At 40.0% G+C, this 12,941-nt stretch overlaps 1 protein-coding gene across 4 annotated transcripts in view; it reads right to left on the reverse strand.

Annotated features, from left to right (window-relative positions):
* The window catches only part of Cdk14 (cyclin dependent kinase 14), a 475,778-nt gene that overhangs the window by 160,916 nt on the left and 301,921 nt on the right, over positions 1–12,941 (reverse strand). For all 4 annotated transcript variants that reach the window (XM_032907015.1, XM_032907014.1, XM_032907013.1 and 1 more), the window contains one exon: positions 2,537–2,657. In XM_032907015.1, the coding sequence (XP_032762906.1) occupies positions 2,537–2,657 (121 nt within the window). The remainder of the gene's footprint in view (positions 1–2,536; positions 2,658–12,941) is intronic.

Genomic DNA, 12,941 nt, shown 5'->3' on the forward strand with positions numbered 1-12,941 from the left:
TTCCTCCTAATAAGAGACTTCTATCCTGCCGCCATGGCTCTGTTCAAAGCCAACTGGCAGGCAGTGCCCAAATCATTACTGACACACATGGGGTAGGGTCAGAGTAGGGAGTGAAGTTGGGCAGCTCAGAAAACAAACAAGGCAAGGAAGATTTCACCAAGTCAGAGACCCCGCTACTTGAACATGTTTCCTGCTACACCCTGTGTGTGTGTGTGTGTGTGTGTGTGTGTGTGTGTGTGTGTGTGTGTGTACCGGCGTATTGTGAATGTGCGCATATGGAGGTCAGAGGTCAGCTTTCAGTGCTGTTATTCACTAAGCTCTGTACCTTTGAGGGAGGAGGAGGACAGTTCTCTCACTGGCTTGGAACTCTCCAGTTGGCTAGGCTGACTGCACGGTGAGACTTAGAGCTCTGCCTGTCTAGAATATTCACAGTTATACCTTGGTTTTGGGGACTAAATCCAGGTCCTCCAACAAGGCAGTAACCCAAATTCTTAAACACCCTTGTGCTTTTGTGCTGTACATATGTGTCGGTGTGTAGATATGAGCGCAGGCACAAATGTGAATCACGGTGAGGCCAGGTCAGTGGTCTCTGCTGTCCACCTTCATTTTTGAGACAAGGTCTGTCTCCGACCTTGGAAATCACTGATTTTCTCAGTTGAGGTCCAGTGTCCTGCATGTTGCCTCATCCCCTCTGCTGGGGTTACATACATGTGCCACCATGGTAAACATAGGTCATCACGCTTACAAGAGCTTCATAACTGGGTCATGTACCTAGTTCCTTAGAGAACATTTTTTAAAACATTTTTTCTCCAAAACTGAGCGAGAGGCACAGGAAGAAAAGCTTCTTAGGTTCTGAAGGATATAATCTTGACTCAATTGCCAAGCAACTAAGACAAACTGGCTCTACACACCATAATTATTTCAAAACCACATTTTATTAGTAGAGACCTTAGCTGAGCTCACTAAAAAGACTATGAAGTATTTCCTCATGCAGAAAATAAAGAGGAAAACATTTCATAACTCGAGACCGTGATATAATTATTATTTGCACAGCTAACTCTCAACTAATAGCAGAAAGCAGCAAGGGATTAAGAAGGCAAGTAAAACATACCCGGAAGTGTGCACTGGCCTTTTTCTCCAACCTTCCCCCGTTAGAACTAATGATCTAAGTGTCTGTGTTGCTCAAAGATAGGCCTATCCTTAGGGAAAAAATATTAGCGAAATAAAGAGTAAATAAACGTGAAAGCGCCCATGTCAGGAAGTGTGCGCGATGAACAGATGGATCACCTCAGCACTCAAGGACAGGTGGCGATATTTATTCCTGGGACCTTAGAATATCATTAAATATGATTGGATTTATGATGAGGTATATAAATTTATGATAACCAATCTCCGGGTGTTTGATTGCCAAAATTCTTTTACAGTGCCATGGAAGGCTATATATTATAACCTAAGATGATAACTACGTGCTCATAAGATGCTGCAGATAATTTCTGGGGCTCCACAGAGCAGCAAGCCCCACACCTAGGGGCATCTTAATCACACATTTAAAAAGTCCCCATGTTCTCCATTGCCAGGGGCCCGGTTGTTTTCTTGATGTCTTATTTTTATATGAAATAGTCCAGGTAAGAAGCTAGGACTCATTAGTGTCTAATTTTTAAAAGCCAAGATTGTCGGGGGAGAGCCAGAAGTAAGTGCAGCAAGAGGAAAATAAATAATACACACTGAAGTTTTACTGAGGCTGTAAACATTATATGATCATGGAGCTAAGTTCTAAATACAGCAGCGTAACCATTCAGGAATGACGGCCCTGTTATAAAACAGCCACAAGCTTCATGAATTATTTTACTTCAAACTCAACTGTGAATGTAGAAAAGGGGGAAAAATCATGCTCAATACCCCTGCGTGACTCTCTCCCGGGTGTTAGGAGTAAGATTCGTTCCCATTGATGATTGTAATCTGTTCCTCACATAAGCGGGAATACAGAGTCGTTTGCCAGTGTGAACGAATATGTAACAAACACTGCCAGTCACTTTAATTCATTAAGTATTTTTAACAGCTGCTGAACTACTGCATGAAACGACACGATCCTGACATTTTCTATATATTTTTAAAAGCCTACTAGTATTTAATTTTGGAAAATTAGTATCAATAGCTTTCCATCAAACCTATTACCAAAGCTTTGTAGTAAATATAAACATTTGTCTTCTAATTCTAGGTCCACTGCTCTTTGATGATACCCACTTCCTTATCATAAAATAAAACTATAAATTATGACCTCACAGAGAAAATTACAGTGCTGACAGTCAGACAAAAAAGCCTCTCTGACCTTGTCCATCAAGAACTATTACGAGGCACCATCTGGAGCAGACTCTGACGAGTCCCATTCCCAATCAGATTTTAAAGAGACAACAGTACAGCCACACACAGGCAAGACTCCTGCACCATTAATCTTTGTCCAAACTGTTAGATGTTTGTCTAGGTTTGGCCCAGACAAATCGTGGCACACAGATTAGATAGGGTACTCATTTCTCACCACATGTCCAGGCAGGTGGAGTACTCTGTAGAGCCCAGGAGAACGTCTGGAGGTCTGTACCACAAGGTAACCACTTCATTGGAGTACGTGTGGCTAGGGACGGATTTTGCTCTTGCCAGACCTGTAGGTTACAGTAAACATAAAGAAGTTAAGTCAGCACTAAAGGAACGTGTGCTTTAAATTCAAATGGTCCATTTTAAAATTCTAAGCAACGCTCAGCACTACTGTAATTCAGATTTGTGAACACAAGTTCTAGGTTAGCACAAAGTTTGGGGAGAACATATGTAGTCTGTATGTTTTGAAAACATGCTAATAAACATCAAGTAATTTGTGTTGCAAATACAGCATCAGTGTTGGGTTCTAATAAAATATCACTAAACAAGATCACGGCAACTCTAGAATCTCCTGGCTAATGCAAAGTTCTGTTTGGTGCTGTGAGTCCCTCATCTGTAAGTCGTACCAGTAAGGGTTCTTTGGCCAAATAACTCACAGAAAAGATAAAGCCAAAGTGTCCCAGCTATGCAACTGATCAACGCTACTAATGGCTACTGAATCTGTAATACGAAAGTGCAGTACTTTCTCTCAAAGAGCTTAAGCAAAAGTTCTTAGGATGTGTGTGTTTCTCAGAGATCCACAGGGGGCTGCACACTGGGGAGGTCTATCTGAAAACCAATGAGCTCTGTAATTATAGAGCAATGATCGAACTGGCACACACAGAGGCGGAGGGCAGATACCAGGCTTCATTGGGGGAAAGGCAGCAGTGGTATTACTTAAACTGAAAATGTATGTGCAATTTGACCTTATAACCATGAGTATTCACACATCGACACAGACTGCATTCGTATGTCCTCAGGGGTTCACCTCTGGAGTGTGAGATTATCTGTTTTTAAGAAGATTTTAATTATGTGTACAGTGGTCTATGTGCATGAGTGTGGGAGCCTTCAGGACCAGAAGGGAGTGTCGGATCTCCAGGAGCGGGAGTTACAAGTGTCTGAGAAGGTCCTGATGTGGGTGCTGGCAGTCAACCCTTAACTGCTGTGCCACCCGCCCAGCCCCTCCCATTTCATGATATAGTAAGTTTTTCTGAGTGTGTTTCCCAGGCTGTATGAAACGACTGTCTAATTCTCTTTGAAAAAAAAAAAAGAAATGCTTATTCACGGTGCTAATGATTGAGCATACACCCTCTAGCGTGTGAAGAACGCCAACGAGCTACATCCCTAGACTAATGCTTTGAAAATGATTTATTTTTATCTTGGTTATGTGCATGTGTGTGCACACTGTGTTTGTACAATGCACATGCTCTGTACACACGCCTGTTAAGGCCACCAAAGGGGCTCTGACCCCTTGGAGTGGAGTGGGCGGTATGGGGAGTTGTGAGCTTCCTGACTTGGGTGTTGAGGAATGAACTCAGTGTTTTGCATGAGTAGCAAGCATTCCAAAGTGCCGCGCCATCTCTCCAAAACCTCCAATTCATTTAAAGGTCATATAACAATGGTGTGTTCGAAAGTAAAAAAAAAAGGGATAAATATCAATCTGGATGTCATTAATGACAGATGCAATATGGTACATCCGAAATGCTCCCTTGTGGCCAGCTCAGTGGCGAGAGTGCTACTGAGAGTTGCTGGACCTTGGGAAATGGAGTCTAGTAGAAGGACATTGTGTTCACTGGAGTTAAGAGGCACAGTCTTGAAGAGGGTATCAGGGTGATAGCTGTCCTCTCTGCTCCCCAGTAGGTACAAGGTGAGTGACTTTATTCTATCATGGACTTTTTGCTGTGATAATTCTGCCAAACCATAGGTCCAAAAGCAACAGGACCAAGTCATTACCAACTGAAACTTCGGAGACCATGAACAGAAAGAAACCATTCCTTCATCTAAATTGAACACCTCTGTTACGTTTTCCACAGTTACACGGCATGCCTAGACCATGAGTGGAAAGGATCTTTTATTTGTGTTATGCTAAAAGTGTAATATAATACAAAGCTTTTGCCATGAACCTACTTTAACGTGTTCATTTCAATGATCTTTTAAAATGATGCCAGTGATGTTTGGGAATATGAACTTCTTCCTGTTTATTGCCCATACCTGTTCATTTTCTGGATTGTAGGTAAATTTTAAGAATAATATGACAACTGGTAAGACAACGAACTAATGATTAATCCAATTATCATTATAGTCAATTATTCTACAGTATAATGTTTACAGTAAGGTAATGATATACTGAATATATATATATATATCTCCCATACAAATATGTATGATGCAAGAAACATATAAATATACTCCACTATACATACTATCTATTTTGCACACAAATCAAAGTATGTCCAAGCACAAATCCTATGTGACACAATTTTTAACCTACAAGGTCTAATCTTACTTTAAATCATACAAAACTGTACTATGAAGAGTGTCTGAAGGATTTGGTAAGCCCATCAAAGGTCTGGTCCTTAAATAACTGCATTTTCATACAGAAACCAAAGAGCTAAGGACGGGTCTGGACATAGGTTCCGCCTTATCCCATATGTGGCTGTCAAGTCGAATGGGATGCCATCCACGCCGGATGCTCCTGCTTATCCGGAGGCCTTATTATCACACAGCCAGGAGAATGGAAAAACCGAGATTTCCTTTGACAGATTAGACAACCAGGCTTGTTATTAAATAGAAAGTGATATCCTAAGATGAGAAAAAAATAAAAACCTCCAGAATGTCCTAAATATAATATAAATCAAGACCATCACATGTGATTGCAGATGAAATGTGAATTGGGAGGTTGGTTAGGTATTTGTGGAAAATACAAACAGAAGCTTCCATGCTACGCTATTTTCTCCCTCCTGACATACTTAGGTCAAAGGAAGCCACAGCGTCGACATTCAAAGATGACTGAAATGCACCTGTTGACTTTGAGAAAAACTACAGTGTCTCCCAAAGGAGCGATAAGGATGAGTTTTCAATGTATAAAGAGTTTTTAGAGAGGGTTTACTCATAGACTTCCATATAGAAAACAAGGCTATTTTAGTTCAGAATGCAGTTTTTTCAACCACTTTGAGAAGCTCCCTCATCACCTTTCACGACTATAATCAGTTGAAAGCTATTAGATCTGAAGGGGTACCGTCCATTGATGAACAAAACGTGTTCACTCTGATGATATTTATATTCATTTAAGGAGAGAAATAAATCTTAACTTTTTTCAGGGAAGACCAAATTACTTAAACAATGGTTCATTATTTATAAAAAAACAAGAATACCTTGAAATATGACTTTCTAGTGCCATTTTCCCCGGATCGTTTTGGTAAAGACAATGCTGTGCGTCTGTAAGGTTCACAAATCAAAACCCGCTTACTCATGCAAAATTTATCAAACTGCATCTTCCAGCTGAAGGAAAACTGTAGGACAGGATTAATTAGCACAGCATGTGTGAAAGCTTTCTCTCTGTGTTCCCTGTCAGTTGCTATGGTTACACTACAGGAAGAGAGCTACACTACCTTTTAAAAAACATGAAGTTCATGGGTGATTATCAAAACTTGTATTAATGTTTAGTCGGAACTGAAAGTTGAAAAGAAATGTGAGATGCCAACCGGATGAAGGCAGCTTGCCTGTACAGTACGACATGGCTGGAAGGGGGGGCCTGTGGCCCCCTATAATGGCTCTCATAGCAAATGGATGCACACAGCTTTTGTGTTGCCACTTCTAACGAGGGCAGACCTGAGGGTAAAGAAGAATGTTCTGCTATTTAACAACTGCTGCTGGCAGTTCAGGGTTGGGATGTCATTATTTCTGTACGATAGAGGTAAAGTTTTGTAGCTAACAGTTTTCTAAGAATTCCTTTCCCCGTGTTTATAACATCACTAACTCAGAGATAAGACCTGCTGCCATGTTGAATTCGGTCAAAGAAGAAATCCCAGGACAGTCTTCTCTATATGTGTATAGCTAGATGAGCCAATCAACACCAAATAATGGACACTCTACAGCTCTTAATTGTTCTCTCTGGCGAGTTACAACCTGCTGATTGCTTTTCTCACTTTAAATTTCTTCCTTTACTTCTTTTCTACAGACTAGTTAACCCGGAATGACAAGGCGTCCCTCTGGAACTTTATTTTGTTTGGCTCATACTGGTTTGGTAATGGATATAGATTTAAATCAGTATCTTGAAATGTGGCTATTCATGAATTGAACACTTGGTGTTTAATGCAATGCTTGGAGGCCAGGCTTTTAGGAAGAGGTGGTTCATGGGAGCTTTGCCCATGAATGGATTAATTCATGGACAGACCTGTAAACTGATGACACTATTTGTAGATGGTGGGAAACATGGATGGAGGGCTTAGTTGAAGGGACTGGGTTTCTGAATGTATGGATTTTCTTCCTGTTCCCCAACCTTCAGCAGTGAGATGAGCAAATTGGCTCCACCACGCACTTTGAACCTCGATACCCTGCCTCAGTAAGGCATAGCAACACGGAGTCACGCACTATCAACTTGAACTTGAACTTGAGGTAAAATCAGCCTTCCTTTCCTTAAGCTAGCAGTTCCTCACAGTGCTGAAAAATGACACACAGAGTGGTTCTCAAATGCACACAGTCTGTTGGGCATGGGGGATCATGACTTGCTTTTCTGGTTCTTTTATTTTAAAATTCTTAACGTGTTTTCTTATACAACCTTCTTTTTATTTTATTGGAAGAGGATTTTTTTTCTATTGTGGTTTCTCTTACTCCGCTCTTCCTCAATCGTCCCCATCTCCCCTCCCATACAGATTCATATCTTTTATGTCTCTCTTTAGCAAAGAGGCATCTAATAGATTTAAATAAAATAACGCTTAATAAAAGAGCCTGAAACAAAAACAAACAAGATGGAGTACAACAAACCGAACACAAGAAACAGAAACCCACTGATTCACATATTCAGGAATCCATAAAAAGACAAAACTGGAAGCTAAATATGTACACAAAGAACCTGTAGGGTTAAAAAAATAAGAAATAAAAATTTTAAAAGTGAAAAGGAATGCTCCAACAGGATATTATGAGAAAAGGGACCTTCAAAGATATCACTGAGTTCATACTGTATTTGGTATTTACTGCTGGGAATGCAGCTACCTCTAAGTGTAGTTTGTTTCCCCTGGGGGACTGCCTTAGAGGAAACTAAATTATATTTGCAAATGGTTGTCAACTGGAGACTTCTTCTGGGTTAGGGAGGGGCTTCTGCCCAGTCTTTCTGGTCTACTACTCTATGTGGTGCAGACACATGTAGTCTCTGTGCATGCTGCTTCTGACTCTGGTAATAACTGCTTTTAATTCTCATTCACAGGCAATTTCTTCCAAAATTTAAACCTTCGATTCATACTTACACTTAGTTCTCTCCAATTATTCACCATCTAATCATTTTAAAAATACAAAGATCAGGAAATCATGTTTATTTGTTTATCCTAACAGTTGACTTCTAGCTTTCATTTTTAACAAGAGAAACATTCATAAAATTTTAAAACAGGTTTTTGTGCTGATGAGTTTTTTTTTGTTTTTTTTTTTTTTTTGTTTGTTTCTGGTTTGGTTTGTTTGTTTGTTTTTGTTTTCTCACCAAGTTGGCATAATCCCGAGTCATCTGGGAAGAGGAAACTTCAATTGAGAGAGGAAAAAAAGCCTCCTATATTGACCTGTAGTCAAATCTATGGGGGTATTTTTTTGTTGTTCTTGTCCAGTGATTGATGTTGGAGGAGCCAGTGTACTGTGGGTAGGTCCACCTCTGGGCAGCTAGCCCTGAGTTATATAAGAAAGCAGGTTGAGCAAGTCACGCATAACAAGTTAGTACTCTTCCTCCACGGTGTCTGCTTTGGTTCCTGGCTCCAGGTCCCTTCCCTGCATGGCTTCTTGCTTGAGCGTCCTACAATGATGGACGGTAACCTGGATGAAGGAAACCCTCTCAGTGGTGGGCTGTAACCTGGATGAAGGAAACCCTCTCAGTGGTGGACGGTAACCTGGAGTATGTGATGAAATGTTCCCTTGCTTCCTGAAGTTGCCTTTGTCATGGTGTTCTATAGCAGCTCCAAAGGAGTAAACCAGGACAATTTCCAAAGAATAAGAATGCTCAGGTAATTGAGTTTAAATTCAGGACTTTATGAAGTGGAAATTTCTGGTTTCTTGGGAGATGCAGTTGTGTTATGTGATTTTTTTCCTGGAAACTGTCTTATGTCTTGCCGAAGCAAACAAGTGAGAGGATATTTTGATGAGAACAGACATGTGGTGTTTTTCTGGAAGCTGCCTAGAAAAAGGGCATGCGATGTGCTGATTCAACAGACACCTGAGAGAACAAATGATGTGTGTATAAAGGGTGTAATTATAACTCAACAGACAGTGGAGGACAGCCTGGCGTCTGTCCGCCTTGTCACTATTTGCTGGTCTTCATTTGGTTTTTCGGACACTGGTTTTCGCTGATGATGCTCTGGCATTGGTTCTCCTTGCTTTCCTTCCTGCCCATCTGTTGTTGTGACTTCCTAGAGAGAAGGGCACCAATGAACTTCCTGCGATCTTCTGAGAGCTTCTTGTCGCTTCTGCAGACTGGGCCGACTGGCAGAGCTTTGCAGTTTCTTCTGTATTGAACTGCCATTGCTGGTTCATGAATGGTGTTTGTTTGTGACTGAATCGAGCCACCACTGCTGATTCACGTGAACTGAACTGCTGGTTTCCTGACAGTGCAGATTGGAATTGACCACAAAGAACTATTTCTAAACAAGTCCATACTCACCTTTGCCCTATAACCTTTCTTTCTGTGACCTCTAGTGGATGGTGGGCTAGAAGGGAGGTTAAAACATTTAAGAACCTTTATTAAAGTAGGTTTTGAAAAATCTAAGCCTACACCTTTTTAAATTTTTTCTCTTGTATAGAAAATAAAAATTCATGCTTTTCTGAGAGGTGTTAATTGAAATGAAATTAATAGATATAGTAAGGCCCCTTAGAATGATTGGGCTAATTATTGTTTGGCAAACTCATTGTTATGGATTGGCCTATGTATTAAGCAAAGTTTCACCTGAAGTGGCAAAGAAATGCCTGGAGTTACCCAGGTAGTTATATCTGCTAAAGTTCCTAGGGCTCTCTGGCCTGCTGTTGTTGTTGTTGTTGTTGTTGTTGTTGTGTGAGTTTGTATGAAAAATGAGAGATCTGAAGTCTGAGGTCCACAAACTGGACTAGTTAGCACCTGTCATTCTAAATGAAGCCTTTGCAAAGCAGCTACCAGTTACTCAGATGTGACAATGGTTGGATTTTCACTAAAGTGCTGAGTGAAGTGGCTGGCAGATACTCTGTGACCCGGAAAACTACTTTGCTGAGAATCTGACAAACTACATAAGAGAGGTCTGCTGATACTTGGGAAAGACTACAATAGCTTCAGTGCTCATTCAAGTCATCTATTTCAGTAAAGCTACAGAAGTAATCCTAAAAAATTTTCGTATACACCCTAATTCCTCAAAAGCTTTCACCAAAGCAGTTCTGCATCACTGATCCTGTCCCGTCTGCATGAGCAGAGGGTGCAGGAGCATTTGCACAGCTCGCTGGCTTATGTTGCTAGATTCTGTTTCTCAGTTCCTAAAACTCAGTGTTATTTTAATTCCAGATGACAGCACCACATAGCAAATTAATGCCCTAATCTGAGAAAATTGACTGTTCTGATGGATCACATGTCTATAGTGGCTTGGTATCAACTTTTATTATTATTATTTTTGTTAAGTTTAGATTTTAGACTTGATATAAATTTGTCATAAAGCAGAGAATAACCTTAAAGTTCTGACCGGACCTCCGTCTCCTGAGTGCTGAAGTTACGGTTGTGTAACACGATGCCTGGCTTATGAGATGTTGTGGACCAAACCCAGAACATCACACACACTGGGCAGCACCTCCACCATCTAATTTTCATTAGCATTTTTAAAATTAAATGTTAAAGACAAAGTTCATCATAAAAATCTGTTTTAATTGAAGGCATACACTAACTCATAACTGTTGAGGCACTGGGTTACATAATTTATAATATTACCTATACATTATTGACTATGCATCTGAGTACATTAAACAAAAGGTATTTTTTGGTAAGTGTGAGATGACTCTACTGGATGAGTACTTCCTTACGAGACTGATGTCTTCAGTTTGATCAGTTTGATTCCCAGAAATTACATGGTGAAAGGACAAAATCAATTCCAGAAAGTTATTTTCTGACTTCACATGTATGCTAGTGTACACACACACACACACACACACACACACACACACATTTTAAAGGATATTTATTGAAATAGAACTATAAGGTAAAAAAAGAAGGGATATAAATCAAAAGGAACAAGTCAAAGTACTTGCAGAGAATGTGACCGTATGCAACAATGACTCTAAAGAGTGTACCAGGGAACTCCTACAGCTGATAAACACTGTTAGCAAAGCAGATAAATTTTTTAAAAAAGACAAAATAAAACAATGAAAATGGAAACAAAATGTAACAAAAATAATAGCAGTTACCTATCCACTGAGATGTAAAGCTGTCCAGATATATTAAATGAAAATGTATAAAACAGTAAAAGATAAATAAAATAAAATAATTTGAGGTAACTGTAACCAAGAAAGTGAAAGGCTTGTATGATAAAAATATCAAGTCCTTGATGTGCCATGGTAGGGGGGATACACAAGGGAAACTGTGACCCTCTCAGAGAAGGGGAGAGGGGATGGGAGAAGGGGATATGTGAGGAGGACTGGGAAGAGGAATCGAATGAATGAATAAATAAATAAATATCATCTTTGAAGATATGAGAAGAAAGATCTATCATGTGCACCGAAAGGTAGAATTAAAGCAGGAAAAATGGTCATTATAACAAAAAAAAATCTACTGGTTTAAAGCAATTACCCTCGAAATTCCAATATAATTCTTTAGAGATTTTGAAAGGACAATTTTCAGTTTAATAAGATAAAAAACCAAAAATCAAAAATATAAAACAACACTGAACAATTTCTTTAAAAAATCCCAAAACAAATAAGTAAAAAAACTGCTGGAGGTCTTATTATTCCCAATTTCAAATTGTTCTACAAAACTAAGTAATAAAAATAACATGGTATTGGCATAAAAGCAAACACATTGATACGGGGGAATTAAATTGAACACCCAGAAGTAAGTCCACACACCTATGGACATGCGTCTTTTGATATACAGGCCAGAAATACATACTAGAAAAAGAAAGCATCTTCAACTAATGGTGTTGGTCAAACTGGATGTTTATATATAGAAGGCGGCAAATAGTTTCATATTTACCACCCCGTGAAAACTCAACTCCAAAGATGGGTCGAAGACCTTGACATAAAGCCGATACAGAAGAGAAAGCAGAGAACAGCCCTGAACTTGTTGGCACAGGAAAAGGATTTCTGAACAGAACACCGTTGGCACAGGCACTAAGGTAAACAATAAATGGGACCTCATAAAAGTGAAAAATCTTCTCTAAGGCGAAGGATACCATCATTTGGACAAAGTGGCAGCCTACAGAAAAAGAAAAGATTTTTACCAACTCCACATCCTGTAGAGGACTAATATGGAAAATATATAAAGAACTCAAGAAACTCGATATTAAAAAATAATCCAATTAAAAACAGGAAACAGAATTAAACAGGGAATTCTCAATAGAGGAACTTCAAATGGCTAAAAGACACTTTTAAAAATAAAAAACTATACTTAGTCATCAGGAAATGCAAATGAAAACTTCTGTGGTGCTTCATCGTTCACCCCCAAGGACAGCTAAGATGAACGAACACATCATAGCTTACGCTGGAGAGGACGTGGGGTAAGGGGAACCCTCGTCCACTGCTGGGGAGAATGCACACTGACGGGTGGAGCATTTTCTCAGAACGATGAGAATCAATCTCAGGATCCAGTCACACCAATTGTGTACGTCCTCGAAGGACGCGTTATCCTGCCATATGGACCCTTCCTCAGCAGCGTGCATTGCTGCATTCATAGCAGGCAGGAACTGCTAACAGCTTAGATGTCAGTCAGCAGAAGAGTAGATAAGGAAAGTGTGGCACTTTCACACAATAGAGTATTACTGGGCTGCCAGAAAGAATGACGTCATGAGATCTGCATGCACGTGGATAGAACCAGAAAAAAAATCATCCTGAGGTAACTCAGGCTCAGAAAGATAAATGTGGTGTGTATTTGCTTATACGTGGATATTAGCTATTAAATAAATGATAATCAGGCCACAATCTGTAGACCCACAGAGGTTAGGTATAGAGGTAGGAACTAGAGGTGACACATGGATCTCCCTAGTAGGGGAAAATTAATAGATCTTTATGGGTGGACTGGGTGCAGGTAGATGGGGATAGGAGGATCGAGTGTGGAAGAGTAGGGAATAAGGAGTTGAGGGAGGGAATGTGGGGAGAGACCCTAGAATTTAGGG

Source organism: Rattus rattus, chromosome 6 (genome assembly GCF_011064425.1).
Source record: "Rattus rattus isolate New Zealand chromosome 6, Rrattus_CSIRO_v1, whole genome shotgun sequence".
Lineage (NCBI taxonomy): Eukaryota > Metazoa > Chordata > Mammalia > Rodentia > Muridae > Rattus > Rattus rattus.